Source organism: Melozone crissalis, unplaced genomic scaffold, assembly GCF_028551555.1.
Source record: "Melozone crissalis strain CALT ecotype California unplaced genomic scaffold, PUWL_Pcris_2 ptg000016l_1, whole genome shotgun sequence".
In the NCBI taxonomy this organism is placed as follows: Eukaryota; Metazoa; Chordata; class Aves; order Passeriformes; family Passerellidae; genus Melozone; species Melozone crissalis.
The window spans coordinates 34,918,200-34,942,974 of NW_026535794.1; the positions used below are offsets into that span (position 1 = coordinate 34,918,200).

The 24,775-nt window shown below is 42.8% G+C and overlaps 1 protein-coding gene across 1 annotated transcript in view; it reads right to left on the reverse strand.

Moving 5' to 3' along the window:
- The window catches only part of JAZF1 (JAZF zinc finger 1), a 187,627-nt gene extending 172,407 nt beyond the window's left edge, over positions 1–15,220 (reverse strand). Inside the window, exon 1 of the mRNA XM_054273604.1 lies at positions 14,968–15,220. Within this exon, the coding sequence (XP_054129579.1) occupies positions 14,968–15,082 (115 nt within the window). The 5' untranslated portion in view covers positions 15,083–15,220. The remainder of the gene's footprint in view (positions 1–14,967) is intronic.
- Between the last annotated feature and the right edge of the window lie 9,555 nt (positions 15,221–24,775).

Below are 24,775 nucleotides of genomic sequence, written 5' to 3' on the forward strand. Positions count from 1 at the left end.
AGGAAAAGACTGTATTTATTTGAAAGTCTTACTCCGCATCAGAGGACCTCTGTATATGCTGCTCCCTCAAAACTTGAACTGATAAAAATCAGCCCCAACCACATATACAAACTCAGCATGAGACTTGCAGATCACAAAACATGTAGAAACTTGCTGCTTCTCAGGAAATGTCTACAACTGATTGTCAAATTCAAGACTGAATGTTAAATACCACAAAATACCACTGCGCTGCTTATCTAACTCCTTAAACTGGGACCATCAGTGTGATTATCTGAGCACTTGGACACAATTGACAAACATGCACTTCACAGCATATCTCATTTTTACTACGTTTTTGTGGCAGGCAAACATGCTTCTCTGTTCTCCTCCAAAAAAAGATTTCTGCTGAAATCTGCACCTGCACAAGTGTTATTCAATCCATTCTCATAAGGTCACATCCTCACAACATATCCTAAGCATCAGAAACAAAATTACATCTTTTGTAACCAAAGTTCCTACTACATTAACAAGTCCAACAAATCACAAGGTATGCAAGTTCTTAAACACATTCTCCAGCACAGAAACAGCCCTGTGCTTTCCTCTGTGCCATCTCCAGAAACAGCATCCAGGAAGGGAGGATGGAGCTGCCTCCACTCTGATCTACCTCTTGCTACCACGTCTTCGCTTTCCTCAGGCCATCAGGAGGGAAGAGCTGCCAGGCTCAGTTTAGTCTGCAAAAGTTCTACACATTAGTACCACGGATCAGTTTTGTTTTACTAAACCACAAATGTCAATTATAAAAAGCACATAGGACCAAAATGAGACACCACAACAGATCATCAGTTTTCAGAAGGCGAAGAGGTCAGCACCTCCTAAACATCAACCTCCCTACAAAAGTATTTATGATGATTGTGCAAAACTAGGATACATGCTGTCATCCCCCAAATCAGTGGTTTTCCCCTCCCAAAGTGAAGAAAACTGTGTATCTGCAGGCACACGGGAGTGTTACAAACAGAGCAATGCAACAGTTGCGCTTTGCTTAGGGATGGACAACCCTGCAAGCATCACACAAGCAGAGGCACCAAACCGCGCTGGCGAACCAGCATCAGCTGCTCTCCCTTGCCCATATGATGTCTCACCATGAGCTATCACACGGGCAAGCTCTGTTTCATGGAACTTGCAGGGATATGTGCTCAGCTCCAAGTGTGTTCTGCCCACGTAAACTTGTACTGCTCAGGACACGATTACTCAGGAGCTCTTTTGTTTGTAGGAAGCCTTTTCCTCATCCTACCACGCAATCATGACACCACACCAACTAGTAGAGAGCAACGAGACAGGAGGACTGTGAGACTTCAGCTTTATCTTCCTAGTAATCAACAACATATGTTACTGCACTGCACTGCAAGGACACAGAGAGAAAGCAGCTCCTCTGCCACGGTCTAAGACATTGCGGGGCTCCAAATATGTAACACAGAACAGTTCAATGTGCTTTCAAATGGGGGCTGTCTCATATTGGGAAATAAAAGTCTGTCTTGGAAAGGAAGCAAATCAGGTTTGTATCTACCCAAATTCAAGCATGAAACCTTCTGGCAATGGACTTAAGGCTTATATTCTGCTCTTCATAAAATGTCAGGGGAAAACAACCAACACAGACAAAACTTAAAAAAACAGATTTGCTTTCTTGAGTGCTTATCAACAGCCCTGTCCACTGGACTCTAAAAACCACCACCATGCAACGATGTTTGATTGCTTAACACCAGAGGTTCAAAGGTGGGAAGCTTCAGTGGAGTCACAGTGAGGAAATCAGAGTAAGTCCACCTAAACAGACTGCCTCCCAAACAAGCTGTCATTAACAAATCTGTTCTACTACACTACCTACCCACAAGGTAGAAAGCAACCAAAGGGTATCCAGAAAGGAAGACTTTTATGATCCTGACAAGAAAGGTGCGCTACTGTGCAATCATGCTAAGAGAAATGGCAGGAAAAAATAAATAAAAAGAAAAAAAAAAAAGGGCAAAAAGTCAGGTCTACTACAATAGCAACAAAATAATGTTTGTTTAGGAAGGATGGGCTACCAGCCCAACATTTAACAAATCCTAGGACTCCAAAAAGGATGGCTTTAGAACTGAGCTTTAAAAAAAGCCTACAATATTCTGGAAGAACAGGAAGAGGATATGACATGTCTGAGAAGGAGATTGCTTACTTACTAGAAGTGCTTCAGCACCCACATTCAGTAACAGAACCATGCTTTTGGACTAAGCACTCAGTGCTCAGTATCCTGAGCAGGAAAGCTAAGCAAAAGAATTCAGCTCTCAGATATGTAAAGCTCTGCTTCAAAATGAAAATATAGAGGGAAGTTATCCACATCTAGATCATTAATGTAGCTCTGAAGGAATGTGATCTACACAAAATGAGTTAAAAATCAGCAGTTTGACAGGTCAGCTGCAAGGAGGGAAATTCAAAAGAGGTACTGAGGTAGCTTGAAAAGGCAGCTACAATAACCCATAGAATTGATCTGGTATCAGGATGTATTTAGTAATATAAACAAGAAAGGTTTTCAGGATAACTTAGATAGTGACTTCGTAGACAATGAACTAAGGATACTTAAAATATCCATTAAGAGCTCTGAACCTCATCAAGTAGATTCCTCAAGCAGACTGCCTGAACAGCCCCAAGCATTCAACCTCAAAGTGAGTAAGGAGAAAGAGAGTAGCCTGTATAGCTGCTCTAGAATTAAACATATGTCTGCCCAGCAAGAAAAAACATGGTTTATTTTCAGGCAGGTAACTCTGCAGTTTATGAGACCTCAACCAAGACCTCATTTTAGAAAGCAGACTCCTCTGTTTTTCACAAACTCCTTTTCTCCCTTGCTTCAATTCCAGACTTTTTCATCTTTACTCCTTGCTATACTCTGCTTCTTTATTTTCTCAGGCAGCTTCTGTATTTATCTGGTTAACACAGAGGCCTGAACAACACAAGTACATTATACCCTATTATGCCTATGTTCAATGTCCTGTTCCTAAGCCAAACCTGTTCTACAGAGCACCAAAAATAAATAAATTAGAACAATCAGTATTCACAAGAAAAGAAGGCTTTGAGACTTCACAGGACGAAGTGGTTCGGTGGTTCCAGGAGAAGCGCAGCAGCCATGAGAAATGCTCCAATCAACCACTCACCTGTGCAGCAACAGGAGGAGAGAAGAGAACAGAACGAACAGTCAGAAGGTGAGCAGCAGGTGAGCACAGACACCAGATGGAGACTTTTTAAACTTTGGGTTTTTAAGCAGTGACAGAACAGTAGGCAATTTCAGATTTCCCTACAAAGCCTCTATCAGGCACCCACCAACTCTACCACCTTTCTAGATGGGTACATTCTCTGCAAAGGCTAAATGACTTTGGGGCACCAAGCCCCACGGTCTGGGGTCTGTGTGCACATACAGCAGAATGCTCTGCTGAGCATAACTCCTTATCAAAATTCAAACACTGCTGGAGCAGAGTTTCCTCCATGTAGGATTTATAATCCCTTTCTTTAAACCACCAGCCAGAGCTTGGCAGGTAAGCAGAAGAGTCAGGTGATGAGAGGAGTGAGTAGCAGTACAGAACAGAAGAAAGTGTAAAGGTCCAACTTTGCTCCACAGTCAACACTGATAAGAAAAAAAAATAATTCCAAGTCTGGATTTGTATGATGTTTTTTCAGTCATAAAAGGATGAACAATCCCTCACAAGTGTCTTCCCAAAATAGAGATACTGGAAGGTTTGGGTTTTTAATTCCTACCTCCGCAATTTACTATCTTGTATCGATTTCCCAAAACAGAACTAGTATGTGGGCTCTTCCCAACCTCCTCTCTTCAGTTCTCTCTTCTTCTCCCAACTACCTGCAGCTCTGCAGGCTTCTGAAAGAAACAATAACCTGGTCTTCAATTACAATTAATATTTTTAAATTACATGCAGAAAGATCAGCATAAATTGTTCCTAATTATCTATATAGCAAGACTAATGGCATACAATGAGTGCATAATAAATTTTAAATTATTACACCATGCAAGCTGACAATACTTTCTAGAGAGCTGTATACTCAATTCTGTCCTATGGTTCTAGTCACACAACACCACAGAGATTATGAGCAAATACTAACAGGCTTTCAATATGTATGCACACCTGCTACTACAGAACAAGCAATTGCAAAACTGTGTGTTTGGGCTCAATCTTGCATTCATGAGGTATCAAGTGTTTTTAGTAGCCACTTACACCATTGTGGGCAAAACTCCAATCCTTTCCATTATTAAGGGGTTGAGCTTTGTGGGGCAGAGCACAGGGATTTGGTTTCCAAATGCAGATGTTATGGCTCCCATACAGGCAGGGTCAGAGAAAAGGCATTCCCTCATTTCCAGAACGTTTGGTGGTAGTAAGCAATCCTGTGGCTGGAACACTGTGCCATTAGCAGGAACAGAAGGGTCCACTAACTGCACACCCACTACATTTCTGAGGTCAGTGGGATCAAGTAGAAGTAGGGTGACAATACTACAAGAACTACACTTGCTATATAAAAAAGAAACAAAGAAAGAAGTCAGGTCACCACTGAGAAAAAAAAATGTAGCTATCCATTAATCCAATGCATCTCCAGAACATTCATCAAGTTTATAAATGCATGTCATTTTTGTTATATTTGCTTCAGCATTTGAAACGCATTTGAGGCCATATAAACAATTCAGATATAGGAAGAGCAGATATAGAACCTCTTGCCCATCTCTTTCACAAAGATTTCTAACTCAGAGTTATGAAAATCGCTGCAGAAATAAAATTCTTCAGGTAAAGACTGCTCAGAGGCTTTTTTGGTTTTTTTTAGATTTCATTAAAATCCAACCACTTAATATTAAAACACAAGAATGCAACCAAAAATATCCACAGAAAGTAGCAGCAACAAATTCCTTTTTCCCATCCTGTGCATTCAACTATTGTTACATACCTGAACAAGCTCTTGGTATTTACCCTGGCTCTGGAAGCAGGTTGAGCAAGCCACTAAAAGTCCCTGGCATATAACTATGTCCCAGCTCACAGTATCCAACACAGACTTTATCTCCCCACTCAATCTGGTCTAAAGAGAGCCCTGGGTGATTGCCCCATGGTAACTGTCAGCAAAGATGAAGTATTTGTTTTGTTCTGATGGCAGGCTCTTCACAATCACAAAAAAAAAAATTAAAATTAAAAAAAAAAAATCTGCCAGGAAGAAAGGGCTTGTTCTGGATACATGAAATGAGAACACTAGGCACAGGTAATTAAATCTCTAGATAGGTCTCCCAAGAGAGAGACCAAAGTCTAGAAGCCCTGTCAAGAATGGCTCCTGAAGACAAAACAGATAAAACATGAGGACTGATATAGCTATAGTGTCAGCATTTCTCATCTATAAGAGAGTATTTAGTCAATTTATGAGATTTTCCAAGATAAAAAGAAAATACTGTTATTACCAATGCCAAGAGTCCTACAGCACAACTGGAAAACCACTCTCAAATACAGCAAGTGCTCACAACGAGCCCAGGAAAATGAAGACTCCCTAGAGAAGTGCTGCAAAATGAAAGTACATACAAAAAACTCTATGTAACATTATCTTCCCACCCTCCTCACTCACCTTGCCTCATGGAGCATAGAGCACTTATAACTACAGTAAGGATCACAGTCTTTCTAATTCCTCCCTGGAAGGATCTGCAACCATGGATTTTACTTTAAACACATTTAAGCTTTCCTTTTCCCTCCAAATATCACAGTAGTTACAAGCAATTTTTAGTGAACTCGTTACTGTCAGCTGCCTGGTCTATGCTGCCACATCCATGGCACTCTGTATTTGATGAATAACCCCCAGCCTGGGCACACAGAGCAGCATACTTCTGAACCTCTCCCCCTTTCTGTGGTGCCACTGCTGTGGAAATTTTTCACTCCCCTTCCACAAATCCATCTTCTTCACATTTACATACTTATTAAGTGAGCAGGAAGCTCTTGTAATATAGCCCAAAACAATTTATTGGGGAAAAAAGCAGTTATTTGGGGTTTTCCTCAGTGGTTTTTCACACATCTTTCTCCATAATCTACTCTATGCAAACGAAAAAATAAAAAAGTTCAGACAAAAACTTGATTCCTTAGGAGAAAGAGGAATCCTCTGCAGATACCCCCAGAGCTTAACAGGATAAACTCCCTGGTCCCAAACTGAAATAGAGATGAGTATGTGCATGATTCACTGTTACTTTCTGCATCAAAACTGAGATCTGAGCAACTCTCACATCACCCACTTAACCCAGTATAACCATCAGGTAGCAGACTCTCCTCAACTTCACAGCAAGTTATAGAAGCTGCAACACCTCTCCAAAATATTGCTACAAAACCAGGTAGACTTCAAGGGCTTCCCTGTAAGTTTGTCATCAGATTTACTTGTGTCAATGTCAGTTCTTTGATCTGAAAACAAAGGAACCAAGGGTAGGCTTCAGTAATCTGGCATGCAGCTTTCACCTGCCGGCAGGCAAACATCTGAAGTCTACATTTAAATGAATTTAGAGGTCACTTCCACAGCACTGATACACAGACTCTGATGAACATACACAGCAGGATTACATCACAATAAATGACTGAAATAATTAAATAGCATTGTTTTTGACACTGAATGCCCCTAAGGGGCTGAGTTAACATTCATGTATCTCATAGCATTGAAACTGGATCTCTTGCATCCTAAATGTACCACCTCCCTCTTTCTGGGTTATGGCTTCTATTGGGGTAATTCTCAAAAATACAGTTACTATGTTACACACTGTTGGAGAAACAGGTGATGCTTCTTTCCACATTATACTAGGGTATTTAGAGGTTCAAATTTTATTTACAGAGTATTTATTATCTGTCAAAATATGATGGGGAAAAAAAATAATTTCCATAACGAACCGAGACATTTGTAGCTTACTCAAGCTTTACAAAAGTTCTTGGGGCAGGTATCTCAGAAGTGTCCAAATATTCTCTAAAACCATAAAAAGATTTTGTTGGACCAGTTTCAGCAGTATTTAAAAATGAAATTGCTCAGCTTTTCACATAAAAAAAATCTTAATAAATAATATGGCCTGTATTAGAACACAGTGAAATCTTTCTCAAAATCAGAAGAAATGTTTCAAAATTCATGCACAATCAAGTTCTAATCTTTGTACATAAAGAACTGACCAACTTGGCTTCAAAATCCCATTCAATTTCTCCCTTAAACTGCTAAATTTCTTCTTCTGTGTCTGCTCCATCCTTTGTAACACAAAATGGAACATTAAAAAGATACAACTAACACCTGTAGTTAAGTCAGTTCAGTCTTTAATGAATTATAGTGTCTAAAATGAAACTGCACAGTAGTAATATACTCCATCCTGTGCACTTAGGAGAGACACAACAAGTGCGGTGTCATCAGCATCTCTGGTGAAAAAATCCATTCCCCTTGTTTATCACAGCACAAAGTTAAGAAGGAGCCTTGTAAGAATTCAGGGAACACAAATATTAATAGCCAAGAAAAAAATCATTAAACCATAAATTGGAATATTTCTTCTATTCTACAGCTCTGAATATTGGTCCATCATCTCGTAACTAAAGCATAATGAACTGTATGTACTCTCCCAGAGCATTTCTAAAAGTCTCAAGATGGAATTAGGCACTGGGTAACAGGAATTGGTTGTTTAATTTTTAATGTGAAGTTATTCACTGAGACAGTCCTTTAAAACCAAGGACCCTTCATTGTTAAACACAGCTGATTTATCAAATCAATTCTCTAATTGTCGCCATTTCAAATTAACACTAAAATCTTTGTCTCTGCCTTTCTCAAAGTGTACAGAGCAGCTATTTTCTTAGATGGTTATCATCCAAATTTTGAGTAACTGGTGCTTACTACAGATAAAATTAATTCTCAGTGAAAAACAGCTTACTCAAGAAAAATAATTATAAATAAAGAAAAAAAATAGCAGATTCAGAAGTGATATAAAATGTATACTGCAAGCAGCAGGCCTGTAGTGCTTCCTTCTTCTGCATTAAAGTATTCTGCAGCTTGACACAAAATACTTCTGATTACTTGTTTACATTTGCATTATATTCTAGAAGAGGAAGGAATGGTAGGTAATACTGTCTCAGATTGAACAGATGTTTCTTCATCTTCCGGCATCACCCCTTCCTCAAATTATTTTTACTATACTATTAATAATTTTTTTATACAATTTCATATTCCTCAAGAAATGAAGTGAAAAAAAGATAATTTGACTGCCAGACACCTGATTATTTTACAGTTCTCATAAGAACTGGAGATTAGCTATGAAAACATCCTCTCAAAGCCTGAAGTGCAGACGTGATAATGACTAAAATTTCACCACAAAGGTAAATATGTCCTATACAAGTGAAGTGTAATGCCACTGCTACAAGTTACCTGATGTTTCCTTAGGTTTTCATTTTCCAGCTCTTTTGTAGACCTGCTGGCATACAAGAAGAACAATCCCTGCCAGTCTTATGGATACAGCACTGCAATGGGCCTCACCCAAAGCTACTCCAGCAAGCAGAGGAAAAAGGAAAGATTCCTATCAGCTTTATGTGGGACCTTCGATCCTAAAAATGAAAAATCCGTTTGCAGCATGTTCACAGATGTTTGCTTTTAGTCCCTCCTTCACAGAAAATATATGACTCAGGCTTTACACCACCAACACTTTATATCTTATCCTCCATGTACTTGGTAACCTCAGAGCAAGAGAAAATTTCATGTCACAGAAGTACGAAAAAAATTGTTTTAGTCTAATTTTAATGGCAATTCCATTTTCCTCCATACAATTAATATATTCTAGAATTTGTTATAAGAGTCACACTTACATTTTATCACAACCTATATTCAAGCCCAAAGAGCAAAAGAAGCCATACTTGCAAATGCAAAGTTATCCAAAAACCTGATCTGCTCAAGATAACATTTGAGGGAAAACAGTGCTGATTAGATCTTTTAGTCAAAAAAAGACTTTATTTGATAGAAACACCTTCCTGAGACAGAAGGCCCTTCCTCACCATATCAACTTGCAAATAACCAACATCCTTGGAAAACAGATCCTTCCACTTTTCTGTGAAATGCATTTTAAATAAGAAAAATCTACAGTTACAGAAGTACTGGGCAGAGGATGAACTTTAGCTAAATGTAGCCATAAATTGCTTTCCATGAACAACAATTAGTACTCCTGCTGAGGCAAACACACATATTTGTTTGTTTATTTTGCAAGGACGCACATTCATGTACATTAGTGGCACATAAGCATGGCTCTGTCCTCTGATTTCGAGATGATGATGAGAGCACTCCATGTACCTACCTGCCACACCACTCCTGGTGTAAAAAGCCTGAGGTTAAGATCTACCACCTTTTCAAAACAGCCAGCCTCAACTCCAAATGTTAAATTACACACTGAGCAAATACTAAAAGAAAGTTACATGATGGCAGTCACTTAAACTACATTCACACTCTCGTGAAGAGAACACACCCTGTCATACAGACTTGGGTTTCCAGGCCTTGCATAGATGCTGGTGTGTAGCCCCTCATCCTCATCTTTAGCAACATACAACAGTTGCATCTTTTTATGCTTGTTTTACACAGCATGTGGTCAGCTCCAATACAGAAGCTGCCACCTCTGTCAGACTGCACTTCATGCAAGTCTGGGCAACACAGCAGTGGGGAGCAAAGCCCACATTTTAGCAACACCAAATGACATTTTAGCATGTGCTCACAGCCAGCACATCATCCAACACCTGTAACTATCAAGGTGAGGACACCACACTGTTATTAGCATGCCTGAGAAAACATTGAAAGTGACAACTTTAAGAAAGTGACAACTTTAAGAAAGTGACATGCATTCAGCCAATGGTTTATCCAACCACTTGAGCTCTTTGCTGGGGAATCTGGCCCCTTGATTGCATAATATTAAGAACTGAAGTCACTGAAGGCAGCAGATGTCAAAGCAACCACCAAACATGGAAATTCATAAGACTCTTTCTCCCTCTATATGACCTGAACTTTCCAGATGGGTAGTATTTTATATGCAAGGTTTTGGTCTGTCTTCTGCAATTATTCTTTTTTGGAGGAAGTTTTATTTTTCCTGCCAATCCTACCACTTACAAAAGCAGCTGCCTTTACTCCCACAGCAAGTACTGTTCTGTTGCATGACCCATCCTAGTATTTGGGAATCAGTCAAGCTTGATGAGAAGCTCCCAGTTCCAACAGCAATCCTATAAAAATATTCCACTGAAAGCTGTTCAGCACTGGGACTTCTTGCAAGCCTATAATGAAATATTCAGCAACAGTTGATCACCTTTTTTTGTGCAATTACTGTATAAGCAGATGGTCTTTTTTCCTCCCTTCAAATTGTAGTAGTTTCAGTGAAATACAATCCAAAAACTCTACTTCTAGGTAAGAGTGTCTTCAGATTTATGTTTTGTCTCTCTTTCTACCCACTCTTTTACCTCTTCTAGCCCACCACCACATGTTTGGACACTGATTTCATTTGCATCTATTTCCTCAATGTTTGATGAGCCTCAGGAGAAGCAGGATTGCTCATATCAGCCAAAGAGCTACACAGGTACATACACCACGTCAGCACTTACCATGAACCAAGTGACCACACAGTGCCTCACACAAACAGCAACCTCACCTGATTTTAAAGTATTTTACTACAAATACCATGCAAAAACTAAAATAAATGTTGTCAAAATCTGATTATGAGATTCAGTTTAAATATCGGTCCTTTAGCCTCAGAGTAAACTTCGTCTTAGCAATTAAGTAGCAACCTGATTCCACTCTAAAGAGCGCAGTTCAACTGCAGATAGACTGAGGGAGAAACAAATTGGGGGCAGTTCTATGAACAGCTCAAATTCCCCAGAAGGCTAAAGTATATTTTCAGAAAGACTCTGTGGAAGCAGTTGTGCTGGTCCCAACATCACAGCTGAAGACACTATGTGACTGCTGAAATACAACAAAGTTTGCCAGGTTGTCACAGCTGAGTATTTGGCAGTCCAAAATTGGTGGGTTTGGGGGTCTTTTTGCTCCTCCCTTGACATTACTCAGGGGAGTTGAGTCCATTCCATTTGACAGTCTGAATCTGGCTAATCGTAGTAAATTTGGCCTTTTTCTCATGGACTAGAGATGTCAGAGAAGTCAACCAAGCTACCTGCAAGGGGTCAGAGCAGAGAAAACCGAGAGGCAGGGAGACAGCCTAGCAAGGCAGGCCAAAAGCCCCCCTTCTCAGCACACTTGCAGAGAAGGTAACAGCACTTCAGGTTGCTTGGACAACGTGCTGGTAGAAGAAGCTGACAGAGAGGCATTTACAAACCGGCAGTTTTAAATCAACATCCATTTCCAGCTGTGAGCCACAGAAAATGTGAGTACACTGTTTAGTAGCATTGCTACGGACTGCAGAACAGTCTCATTGCAGAGGACACCAGTAGAGCCTGGCCTGCCTTATGAACGACCCCAGAGCAGTGCTTCCGAGTGAGCCCAGCTCTTCACAAGTCTTTGGTCTATAAATGCAAAACCCAAAAAGAAGCTGATGTGTTGATGCACACCCAGCGCCACCTCAGAGTTGAATACTCCATCCAATGGCCACAACTCTCCCAGATGATATGCACTGATACTTCTCCAAGTAACAGGGAACTTCTTGCTTGGTTACTAAGATGTAGGTGGGAAAAAAACCCCAGACTACACCACTGTACACTGAATTATTTCATTAAAATATGATTATTCATTAGTTTTATTAGCAAAGAAAGCAGCTGCAGAGTTGCTCAGAAATGCCTCCAGAATGCCACACCAGTGTTTCACAGAATGACAGAACCAGTAAGGCTGGAAGGGACCACAGTGGGTCATCTTAAGCAGGGTCATCCTAGAGCACATGGCACAGGATTGCATCCAGATGGTTCTTGAGTATCTCCAGTGAGGGAGATATCCACTATCACTCTGGGCAACTTGTTCCAGCGTGTAGGCTCTCACATGATAGGCTCTTCATGTTCAGGTGAGAATTCCTGTGAATCACCTTATTCCCATTGTCTCTTTTCCTATTTCTTTATGCTAAGCTGAGGTGTTTTTTTTTCCAAAGGCTGACCAAAAAAACCAAAATCCCTTGATTAAGTGTTTGCTCCCACTTTTCAGATACACAGTACAGCTCTGTGAAACGAGCACATTCCTACCAGCGCTCCACTGATGATGTGACGGATTATCCCATCCTGTGAGAGGTGGCAGAGCAGCAGCACCGCAGCAGCCAGACCACCTAGAGCCTGTGCCATACCCACCTCCCCACACACAGCTGTTTGCAGCATCAAGTTTGTTATCTGTGCTGAAACACCGTCTGCCCAGCAATCACCCACTTCAGTTTAAACCAATAACGCAATATAACTCAATCAAGTTTTCTTTATTCCTGCAGCACATGCTGAATGTCCAAAGCAATCTATTTTTACGTGGCATGTTACTCTTTACTCCATGTGCCAAAAAATACAGTCCGTTTTATAGCAACATATTTCAGCGCACATTTCTAGGCCTGTATGATGGCAAAAGCTGGACACTGTTTGCATCACACATTTGCATCATCTGAAAAAGTAATTCCAACAGAAGCTCCTACAATTAGTCCTTTATTTCTCAGTTGCTTTCAGAAAGGTTAATCATCTTTTGGCTGAGCACTTATCTGGTGAGCTTTCATAGATGATCATCCTTTAGGCTGTGGCAGGAGTTCCTTGCACACACCAAACCACAGAGTTGAGCCTTCACATAAGAATTTCGGTATCACTGGCTCAACTCCCTCCTGATTTCCCCAGCATCTCATACAGGTAACATAACATTGCTACACTTTGTATTCACAAACAGGTGAAGTTCAATCTGCTGTCATGAAGAGGTGAAACATTAAAAATGAAGCATGAGCAACCTTTTGTCATACCCCAGCAGTTTGTACTCAAATCAGCTGCTTCTGTGACACCATGTGCAGAGCAGATGTGTGTCCTGGAAGCCTTGGCAAATGACACACTCTATTAATTGTGGAGTGCTCAATCGATAACGCTCTAACTTTGAGAAAAGGTAAAAGTAATGAATACTGGCTATAGCACTAAATATATAATTATTGAAAATTACAGTATTTCAACATAAAGTTCCCTTCTGTGCAAAGAAGTCTCAGAACTGCTGATCAGGACTCAAACAGAAACACACAGACCACATGGGCAGGGCTGTATCTTCTCTGACACCCTGTGGGCTGTGGCACCTAAGGGCTGATAATCCACTCAAGGGACGTGTAAGATCACTTATGAACTTTCATTTTGGGGAACTGTTTCCCATAAGCTTTTCTGGTGTAATGTGATGCATGGTATAGGAAAAGCTAAGAATCTGAGATTAAAAAAACCCAACAGTATCACAATGGTATACCTGCACCATGTCAAGTAATAAATTACACGGTTTTGCGGTATGTGGTTTTGTTACCTCACACCAGGCATCGTGATAATTATGAGAACCACACCTTTCATCCTGCTGACCTATAACGCTACATTAATGTAACGTTACACTCGCAATTAAAGCTGATGTGATTTTTTTCAGGTATTCAGGCAGGCTCATTAAAACTTCAATAAACTGATATGCATGCTAGCTTCGTCGTTTTGTAGCAGTACTATTTCTTCATGCTTCTAGTGAAACACTTAGTCCCTAGGTACTTCAAACTTCTGTATTGTTTCTCCTAGTTTTAAAACTTAGTCTGCATCAAAGAAGCACCTCGTTTTTCGATAGTTTAAGCGCTGTATTTTACTAACAAAAAAAGAAAGTCAGGACGATGCAGATGGGAAGGAGGCAGCGCAGCAGCCAAGGCAGCACACCTGCCGAGGCGGGAAGGTGCGGGGAGGCGGCAGTGCCGCGCCCGGCTGCGGACGAGATGCTGCTGCCCTAGCGGCCCTGGCGCTCCAGCACGCCTGAGGCCCGGCCGGGCGCGGGCAGGCCGGTCCCGCCGGAGCGGGGAGACGGAAAGTTGGCGCCCGCGGCCGGCCGGAGCCGCGCCGCCCCCTCCTCCCCTGGGCGCCGCCCGCGCCGCCGAGGGGCGGCCCCGGCGCCCCTGCGCACGCTCCCGCCCGCCGCCCATGAGGCGCCCGCGCCGGGAAGGCACTGACGAGTCATCGCCCCGCCGCGTCCCCGCCCCCGCGGCCCTGGCGGGACGGGCGGCGGAGGGGAGCGCGGGGCGGCGGCCGCGGGGGGAGCCCGCAGGTGATGCTCCGGCGCGGCCGGGCCTGGGCTCTGCGGCTCGGGGCGGCGGGTCCCGGCCGGCGCGGCCGCCTTCTTCTGCCGCCCGCCCGGCCCCGGGGGCTGCGCCGGCCCCGCCGCCGGGCGCTCCCTCCACGCCCACCGCGCCGCCGGCCCCGGGCTCCCGCACGCCGGTGCCTCCGCCGAGAGGCTCCTCCCGCGCTGCGGCGGCCGGAGCGCGACCCGTGCTCGCCGCCACACCTAGCAACAGCGCTGACAGGACGCAGTGGCGGCGGCGGGAGGAGGAGGAGGAGGAGGAGGAAGCGGAATGGCTGCCGCGGCGGCGGCTCCCTCCCTCCCCGGAGCCCTGACAGCCAGCGCCGGGGCGGAAGCAGCAGGCGGCGTGCTGTGCCCGTCCTCCTCCCTCCTCCTCCTCCACCGCCGCCGCCTCCTCCTCCGGGCTCCTGCGCTCCCTCCTGCCAATGCAAACTAACTCCCCCTCGCCAGGGCCGGCGGGCTGCATGCCTCCCCCGCACCCACCCATGCCGCCGCGCCGCACGCCGCCGCCTCCCCGAAGAGCGCTCCACGTCGCCCGCAGGACCCGCTCCTGCCACTCCACGCCCGCCGACCCTCCTCCCCCGGCGGCCGCCGCGCCCCGGCTCCCGCTGCACCTTGTGCCCCCCACCCCGCCCCGCGCCGCCGCCGCCGCACACGCGGCCCCCGCGCACCCCGCCCGCCCCGCCCTGCCCCAGCCGCGGCCCCGCGGGCACTCACCGATGTGGTTGTCCTCGATGTGCTCGATGAGCTCTGCCAGGGTTGGGAAGTGGAGCCCGCAGCCCCCGAACCTGCAGGCGTTGGAGAAGAAGGAGGCGGCGGCGATGCCTGTCATGGTGTTACATCGAGATCCCCCTGCGGTGCCTGCTCTGCCAGGGCCGGCGGCGGCAGGGCGGGGAGAGGCGGGGGCAGGGGGGGAACGGGACGGAGAGAGAGAGAGATGGGGAGCGAGAGAGAGGGTGGGGGTGGGGAGGAGGAGGAGGAGGTGGCGGTGGCGGCGGCGGCGGCAGCAGCAGCAGCAGCGTCGGGAGCGGCGGAGGGGAGGGACGGGCTGGGTGGGGGGAGATGAGGCAGCCGCAGCTGGGAGGAGGGACCAGCGCGGCTCTGTAACAGCTGTGCTGCCCCGCCGGCGGCCGCCGGCGGCGGGAGGAGCAGGGCACCCGCGCCGCCCTCCGCCGCCGGGGGACACCGCGCCGCCTCGTCCGGCCCCGCGCGGGGCTGGGGCTGCGGGGACAACTTTCCCCCTGAGCCTCTCGGAGGCAGCGGCGGGGCTGGGGTCTGCTCCCGCGGCCGGCGGGGCGAGGGGAGATGCTCCGGGGCAGTTGCTGGGGCCGGGAAGGTGGCGCCCGCCCCGCAGGGCTCACCCGGCCGCCGGGACTTGGCTCCCAACGTGGCCGTCACCTCCACCCGCCCGGGGCGGGGAGCAACCAGCCCTCGCCGAGGTCGCTAAGCTGATGGGCGGTCGCTCCTTGCCCTAGGGGGGCCGAGGTCGCCGAGCACAACCTCCACCTGCTCGGCGGCGAGCCGCAGGCCCCGGGCACCTGCTCGAGGTACCGCGGTGCCCCCGGCCCCGGAGCCGCCGGTCACAGATCCCCGTGCCAGACCCGTCCCGTCCCGCTGAGACGGGTCACGGGTGTCAGACTGCGGCCCTGGGCGGAAAAGTTACACAGGAGTCGCACACACATCGCTCCCAAATCCTATTTTGACTCTGTCTCCAGAAAGCTATTCAGCAGAGAGGCTGACTGATTAATTGATTTTAATGAAGGTCTCCCTAGGCTCAAATTCGCAGACAGCTTTATTTAAAATTAAAAGAAAAAAAAAAAAACAACAGATCGCTTGTCAGGAAGGCTCTTCTTCCCCCCTCCCCCCCCTTCTTCTGTTTTATATTAATCTTTTTTCTATAATTACAAGATTGTACAACATTGTTAATAGTTTTGAGCAAAAGTGGTGCTAAAAAAAGCCTCAGAATCTGCATGAGACTCTGAATTGCATGGACACAAGTGGTTCCACTGATCCTGCTGACAGTTCCAAGCTGTTATCTCTGTAGAATCAAGTATGTGCACAAGAATAAGCCTAGCCCTTGCATATCTTGTTACGTGTATTGCAGGTAAGGATGTTCCCAGCGTTGCTGTGGGAGCCAAAGAGTAGCAAATCCTAAAAATGCAGTAGAATGGTTAGTGAATGAAAAAATGAGTGTTAGTTCCTATTTCCTTAAAGGACAAAAATTCTTGGAGCTAATTCCTGGTATCCTGTATATCAGAGAACTCATCATTTGTGTTGAGAGAACAAGCTTTAGCTTGCAGTTTATTTTAGTCATTTTCTTACGTGTTCACTTTAATATTTTTCTGATGTTTTGCCCTCGTCCACTTCTATTTTTCTGCATGTATAAACCCACTCATCTTAGTTTACATCAAAACAAACAAAGCAAAGACAAAGCCTTTCCAGAAAAATACAATGTGGAGAGACGCCTTCTCTTACTTCAGCACTCCACCCAAGCTGGAGTTTGTAAATAGAATTTTCATAGCCATGAGATGCTGAAACACAGAACTGTTGCACTTTAAAAAAGAATAGTAGCATGGACACATGATAGTCCACAGTATGTTTTCCAGGTTCACTGTGGTCAGTGTATAGTTTAGAAGGCTGGAAAACTGCTGCTTTGAGGCATATTATGGAAATGAATAATTCTTTTGAATAATACAGAAGCACATCTGTCATTTGGTCCAGCTGTTTCAAGCCTAGCTACTTCACATTTTACTATTTTTCTAATTTCTCCACTGTCTTTCTGGTGTTACCGAAAGAATTTGCTCACGGTGAGTTGACGCAGTGAAGGAGGAGTTGTTCCTATCTAAGATGATCATTCTGGAAACTCATGCCACACAAGCTGCTGTCATGAATAATACCACAAAGTCAGATTTGTGGAAGTGCCCTCGTAACCAAGACATATACAAACAAATGAGTGTGGAAGAGGAGTGAAAAGGGAAGATAAGCATCTTCCCCAGTAAATTGCAGGTTTAGAGACTAATTGTAGAACCAAACACCTAGGCCTTTTAAATGTACAAGTAAACGTTGTCTTGGTGTCATTTACCAGCATAATTCAAATAGAAATTTTCTAAGGCAGTAAATCAAGATTAATCAGAATTAGTATTAAATATGAGAATTTCACATGGCTAATCTATCAAGGTCAACAGATAGTGATTTAGTCTGTTATGAAACATAACTATGATGGATATTGTGTTGTTATCAAAACCTCTTAATAGCTGTTAACAAAGGCACTAGTCACCTACAAAGAAATCGAAGTATGTTTGTAACTGACAAGTAATAAACATTATGGTTAACCGCCTGCTAGTAACATACAATGTAATGATTGCTTTCTGATGTGTGAACTTGTCCACTTAGCTGCAGGTCTCTTTTGTTTTGCTAATTGTTTGCTAAACTCTCAGGATTTTTGTGACCCTTTGAGGTAGAGAGAGAGCTTAACTCTTGCAGCAGCCAAGAGGAGCTGGAAAGCCAGGAGTTACTGGTGTCCCATAGGGATTCCATTCATTATCTTTTGATGAAATTACTGCTATTCCATAGGGCCTGTTTTTGCACATATTCAACTTTGATAGCTTCAGTAGAAGTTAGAACAGTTAAACCACTTCATATGTTGTTTCCTATGATTTAAAAACTTGGAACACTCTCCTTGTTCTTCCATAGAAGTGGAAGGGATTTCTCCCCTACACAATAAAGGAGTTTCTGCCCCTGGTTTTGATGTCCAGGCTCATAACAGACAGGCATGAACAGACACGGTGAAGAATGCCCCCAAAATTAACTCTTGCCATCCCTGATTCACTGTCATTATCATGTTACCATCTGGGTATTACAGACAAAATACATGATGTCCTGATAATTAGTGGTGCTTGTACAAAGAACACACTCTTCCTCATGCATTTGTTGTTTTTTTTTTTTCTCTAATACCTGGGAGGTGGAGTAGTTTTACTGAACTTCTTATCAGTAGTTTATCTGATCCAGTATGTTTTGAAGTTCTTTATTATGAATGATCACAGTGTGAAGAGTGTTTGTTACAGCTCAGTGGTGGGACGGGCACCGTCTGACATCTTTGTTGGCAACAAGGACAGTGGGATTGAGGGCACCTTCAGCAAGTTTGCCAGTGACACACTGGAGGGAAAGTTCACCAGCTAGAGGGACCTTGACAGGCTTGAGAGATAGCCTGTGCATTCCCGAGGGAGCTCAGCAAGGCCAAGTGCAAGGTTCTGCATATGGATCAGGGAGATGCCAGGCACAGATAGAGTCTGGGCAGAGACTGGATTAGCAAACAGTCCTGCAGAGAAGGACTTGAGAGTGTTGGTGGATGAGAAGTCTGACATGACCTGGCAATGTGTGCTTCATCCCAGAAAGCCAAACGTGTCCTGGGCTGCATCCTGCCTGGAATCCCTGCGGGTTGATTCTCCCTCTCTACTCTGCTCTCCTGAGTCCTCGCCCAGAGGACTGCATCCAGCTCTGGAATCCCCAACATGAGAAGGATGTGGACCTGTTGGAACAAGTGCAGAAGAAGGCCACAAAGATGGTCAGGGCGCTGGGGCACCTCTCCTATGAAGTTTGGCTGGAACCTGGGGCATGCAGCCTGGAGAAAAGAACGCTTTGGGAACTCCTTTCTGTGCCTAAAAGGGGCCTATAAGAAGGTTGGAGAGGGGCTTTTGACAAGGGCATGCAGTAATAGGACAAGGGGTGGTGGCTTTAAACTGAAGAGGGTAGGTCTAGATTAGGTATTAGAAAGGAATTCTTTACTCTGAGTGTGGTGAGACACAGGCACAGGTTGCCCAAGGAAGTTGTTGGGATGCTGCATCTCTGGAGGTGTTCAAGATCATGTTGGATGGGGCTTTGAGCAACCAGGTCTAGTGGAAGATGTCCTTGCCCATTTCAGAGGGAAGCCTTTAGGGTCCCATTCTATGATTTTATAGGCATTTTCTTACACAGGCTTTATTAGGCTAGAGACCTCATGTATCCATATGACAAACTGCCAAAGTGCTCAGAAGCTGCCCTGTCATTTTGTTCTGTGGGAGAAATAAATGGAAATTAGGCCCAAGTGATCTGTCAAGCCAGAGCTAATTGCTGGGTAGATCCAATTCAGAGGTGTTAATAGCTACTGTAAAGGATCCTTCATATAAATGGAGCTGAGAAAGAGCTCAAAGAGCTGGTAGGACCCTGTTTTATTTGTTTTTGAAAAAGTTATTTTGAAGACCCCCTAAGACCTTAGTTTAACAATCACTCTTGGGCAGGCTCTTGGGCACAACTGAGAGCAGGACTGCGTGTGAGAAGGGTGTGCTGCTACTCAGACCTCCTGTACAAGGCTGAGAGCTGATTAACTGAGTAGATTTCTAGATCATCTTATTACTTGCTTTAAAATGTGTGTGTTAGGGCTGCATCTTTTCCTCACTAACTTAATATTTCGTGCCTCATTTTAAGTCCATTTTATTAAGTAAATAACATGTTTAGAGTAATTTTCGTTCAGTTCTACCTTGAACTGGTGTTTTATCCTCTTGGACCCCTTATCTCCTTAAATAGTCTGACTCTTAGACCCTTTCCAATGCCTTTGTCTGCTGCTCTTTCTAATCAACAATTTTAACTAGTAACTTAGCAGTTAGATTGTGGTAATCCACGGCTTTAACTGCTGGGCTTTTTCTGTGGGTAGGTTACACCAGACACTCATACTGAATTCCCAAAGCCAATCATTCTGTCCTTATGCTTTCTGAAGGTTACAGGTCCGAATCTGAAAAACTTGGTAGTTGCTACAATTGGTGCTTTGAGGGTGATAAGATTTTTATTGAAGACACCAGCCCCCATTCAGATAGTATGAAAAAGTCAATACTTTCTTCAGAGTCTCATTTAAAGCATAGTTTAAGTACTTATTTTCTGCTGTACTTATATTAATTGACAATATAAACCTGTGAATTTACTTTCAATTACTCTTTTAAAACTACATGTTCTGACTCTTACACTGCCAAAGTCATATTTGAAGATATTTACTTAAAGGGAAAAAAAACCAACCAAGGGTAACATCATATTGCAAAGAAATGATTGGCCTCACCTTCCCTTAAATAATTACTGATTCATTCTTCAATAACATTTTTAATAATTTTCTTTCTGCTTGCCTCTGCGTACTGGCCATTATCAGAAGTGTCACACATATTGTGAAGATTTCATAACAAAGACATATCACTGCTGCAAAATAATTACACAAGTAAACCATATTGTCACTGCTGCAAAATAATTACACAAGTAAACCATATTTATGCAGTTTGTGTCACGAGAATCCTATTTTTAATTTATACTGCTGAATTAGTTTTCTCTTGGCAGTGTACTGTATAGCTTCAGGGTGCAATGGAAATACAAAATGTTAAGCTGGGAAAACACTGTATTCCCCACTAGTTCCAGATGCCCCAAAACAATAGATAGAATTCCTGCTTAGTTTAACTTTCTGAGAGACTTCACATTTTCAGAGGACCAAGCTTCATATACACAGATGAAGAAACTATCTCTGTATTTCCAGTTACCTGTAGCCTGTAAAAAAGAAAATTTTCTTGTTTTGACTACTTCAGAAAACTTGAAGCTAATGTGATGTTATAACATAAATTACTATTACAGTGTTGGTCTGCCCTGGAATTATAAAATGCTAACTATTTCAATAGTCTCTTGCAAGAGCCCACAATTATATAGGTGTTGAATAACCTACTCTCTTCTTACTATGGATTATAGTGGAATACTTTGCCAAAATCTTATGTTTCACTCAGACAATTGGTGATGATTAGCATGTCAATTTTAAAATAACTGACTAGAAAAGTAATGCAGTTGTGTGAGTTTATCTTAATGAAAGGTAAACTTGTTCTTTAATGAAGATTAGTGGATGGAAGCTTTCATTTTTATAGTTTTTACAGCATCTTAAAACTGCAGAAATCTGTAATTTAAATTTTTTTTCTTTTTCCATTTTTACTTCCTAAATTGAGTCCTCAAGTTGTAACCAGATTTCATGGCATCTGCTGACATCATAATTTGCAAAGTCAATTAAAAAAGACAAGTTCTTTCCAAAGTATACTGAGATTTTATTATCATTTTCACAAAAAAAAAAAAATCTCAAATTAGAATGAGCATTTCTTAGTGTTTTTTTCTTTGGAGTAGAAATGTCATCACAAATGACAGACCATCAAACTCTCTTATCCTCTGGCCCTTATGATAATTTATAACACTGTATTTACAGGGTGGTTTAAAGCAATTATAAGGCTAAAAGTTATTCCAGTGATCTGGAGCCCAAAGACATGGGACACAAATCCCATGTGATTTTTGTGCTGTGTCACATTGTCCTTCCTTTTCACCTATTCCTCTGCCCCAAATCAAAGTTTATTTGAGAAAATCCAAGTCCTTCTTTTCTGGATTTCCCAGTCACAGGGAGCTGTGCATTTTAGAGCCTGCAAATTCAGAACAGACTCTCTTCTGTTTAGCCTGAAAATTCCCCATTTAAAAATTCTTCACTGAGCCAGGAATACTGGTGACAGGGAGAATTCTGCACTGAGGCATGGATGCCAGCAGAAATCTGCTTGCTAAATCACATGTAGGGTCAGAGAATCCCTGGTGTTCAGTCATTTACTCAGGGAATTCTTCCTCTTCTTAGATACATGCCTCTTCTCATTCTTAACTTTTTTGGGGAAAAGAAGGGTTTAGCATAAAATTAACTTACAGCACTGGGGATGGATGGCAGTTTCTGAAAAAAAAGAGGATCAGGTAACTTTTAACAGGAGGCTTGGCAGTTGTTGGCTGTGGAGCCTGACTTAATTGGAAAGGAGATCCAGAGTTCAGAATAAGATTCATTTGCAAATGAAAGAAACGCCCATCTTAGTAAACTTCTCAAATGATCTTCTGGGCTGACTGAAGTGTCAGAAGCTGAGCTGTGAGAATATTGCAAATCAGTTGCTATCACCCCCAAGAGTGTTTGTCAAATAGATATGTATTCCTTGTGACAGCTTAAATCAGAGATGCAGACAGCGTGCCTGTCATCATCTCATGGATTGTGAGATGTGAATATGGACACTTCAATTCTGAACAAAAGAACAAAAAGCCATCAACTAGTGGAAGTTTAGATAGTTCTCCAGTAACAGCTGAAGATTTTTTATTAAGATTCTCTGCCCTCCACTGAGCAGATTGCTACCCATAGTTTATGTGGAATTACCTGTTCAAATCCACAAAAACATTGTATCATTGGAAGTAGATATGGAACAGGAATAAAAGAAACGAAATCTCTGGAAAATCAAAGTGAAATAGTCAAATTTTGCGATGCCAAAAATCCAGAATGAGCAAATCAGGTGAATAGTACAGTGCTAGAAAAAAATAAAAAGCAATGGGGAGAAAATATGTGAATAGTTACAGAAACTTGGGAAAGAAGATCAACACTTTCACAGACAGTATTTTATGTATGCCATCCTAGGCAAGGGATACAATTCTATATCATATAATATATGAATACCCACTGAAGAAAAGTGTCAAGTAGACCCAAAGGCTCCATTGTTTCCTTCAGAGGAATGCACAGCTAAGAAGGCTTCAAGGACACTTGATACCTTTCAATGTGTATTACATCATAAATCTTCGGTTGCTAAAAAAAAAAAAAAGAACAAAAAGTTGGCATGTTCCTACATCATTAATTCTTTCCCCCATCTTGATAACAATGTATAAGAGTTGGAAGCTGTGAGATACATAATTACTTGAAACCCGCACTCATTTTGTGTGCCTTCTGACTTCTGCACTGTGTGATCTTAGGTATTCAGCACTTTGCAGAGTTTTGTCTGTAAACAGCTGCAGAAGCTCCTGCTTTACATAAACAAAAAGCTACTCATCCTAGTTGCAGAGAGTCATGGGTTTCTTTCTAAACAAACAAACAAACCTGTGCATAATGCAGTATTTGGAAAGAAACTTGGACATTGCTCACGCTTCAGAACAGCTTCTGATTTAGAAACTTCACATGAAACAACCCCCCCCCCCCAAAAAAAGTATCACAAGACACAGTGAAATGAAAGTCCTTACTCCTGATTTTCTCCTCTATATGGACAGAACAGATATTATTTTCAAGAGCTCACTCACATCTTTGTGCTCTTGCTTGGAGTTCAGATTACTTGTGCTTAATCCATTGTTTATACCAATCCATCTTCCAACACAAAATCTGAACACCTAAACCCAACATTATACCAAAAAGAAAAGAAATTTGGGAACTTAATAGACAGAAAACTTGATTAGCTCTTTTCTGAAAGACAATCACCAATGCATGTGATTTTTTTTATTCTACAACAATTTTTACTACTTTGTTTTATATAGTTTTGGGGTATACAAGTGTGAGGGCCATACTCTTCTGAAGAAGAGTAGAATTAGAGGCTTTTTTGTGTTTAACAGATATCACTTCTTGTGATGATAGTAAAACTCTGTTCCAGCACTGGCAAGCAAAGTTCACACTTTGTCTTCAACTCATTTTTGTAGCACATTTCCAGCTCAGCTGTAGCTTGAGACACCACATTTTCATATTGTATTGTCTTGGAAGTATATAAATATCACCTCTTAAATTGTAAACCTCAAATGATTCTTTGATATACAAAAATAGAAAAAATATAATTTAATTTAAAACTTTTAGTATGTAATAATATTTTCTTTCTATCTCCTCATTGGATTATTAATCAGATATTGGCTTTTTGTTTTCATAATTGCTTTGTCCTTTGAGAATTGTCATAATAATTTTTATATGCATGCAAGAATAACTAGATCTTTAAACTTAATTTGTTATGTAGATTAGAAAGACTCTTTCAACTGAAGTAAACAGAGCCATAAAAGTTGTTGAAGCATTCATTTAGGGTAGGATTTCAGGGAAAAGACTTGATCAGATTATGCAATATGTAACTCTGGCCATTCCTGAACCTCCACACCCCAGTTTTCTGCTGGTGATATAGGCCTTAATCACAGAAAGTAGATGAATTCCTTTCCCCCATCACTTACTAACCCCAGCTGAAGGCAGGGGGGTTCCACAGCTATGTGGTCTACATGAAGCTCACAGCTGGTTTGCAGTGCCAATGTTTTCTGTGTACAGTTCTTCTGTTGGATCTGCAGTGTCAGACTTCACAAGATTGGCAGTGGGGAATTTATGATTCATGTTGTTTTGGTTTTGTTCTGATTTTCTTTTGTTTCTGCTGTCTGTGAAAGCAAGAACCAAATTCGTTTTCCTCCTTTTTCCAGGATGTTGGTTTGTTTGATAAACACATTCAAAGGACTGCTAGTGCTCAGGCAATATGCTCGATTCTGCAGGGAGTGTCTTGTGCACCTTTGATCTTGCTCAACAATGATGATGATGGCTCAACTTGTCTCTTGAGAACATGATTTCCTTGATGAAATGATGGGGATGAGCCTTGAAAGAGGTCTGCAGGCCATATTTTTCCACTTCCTAACAATGCATCTGGGACAAAAAAAAAGTGAGTGGAAGAGAAAATCCCTAGAGAACCAC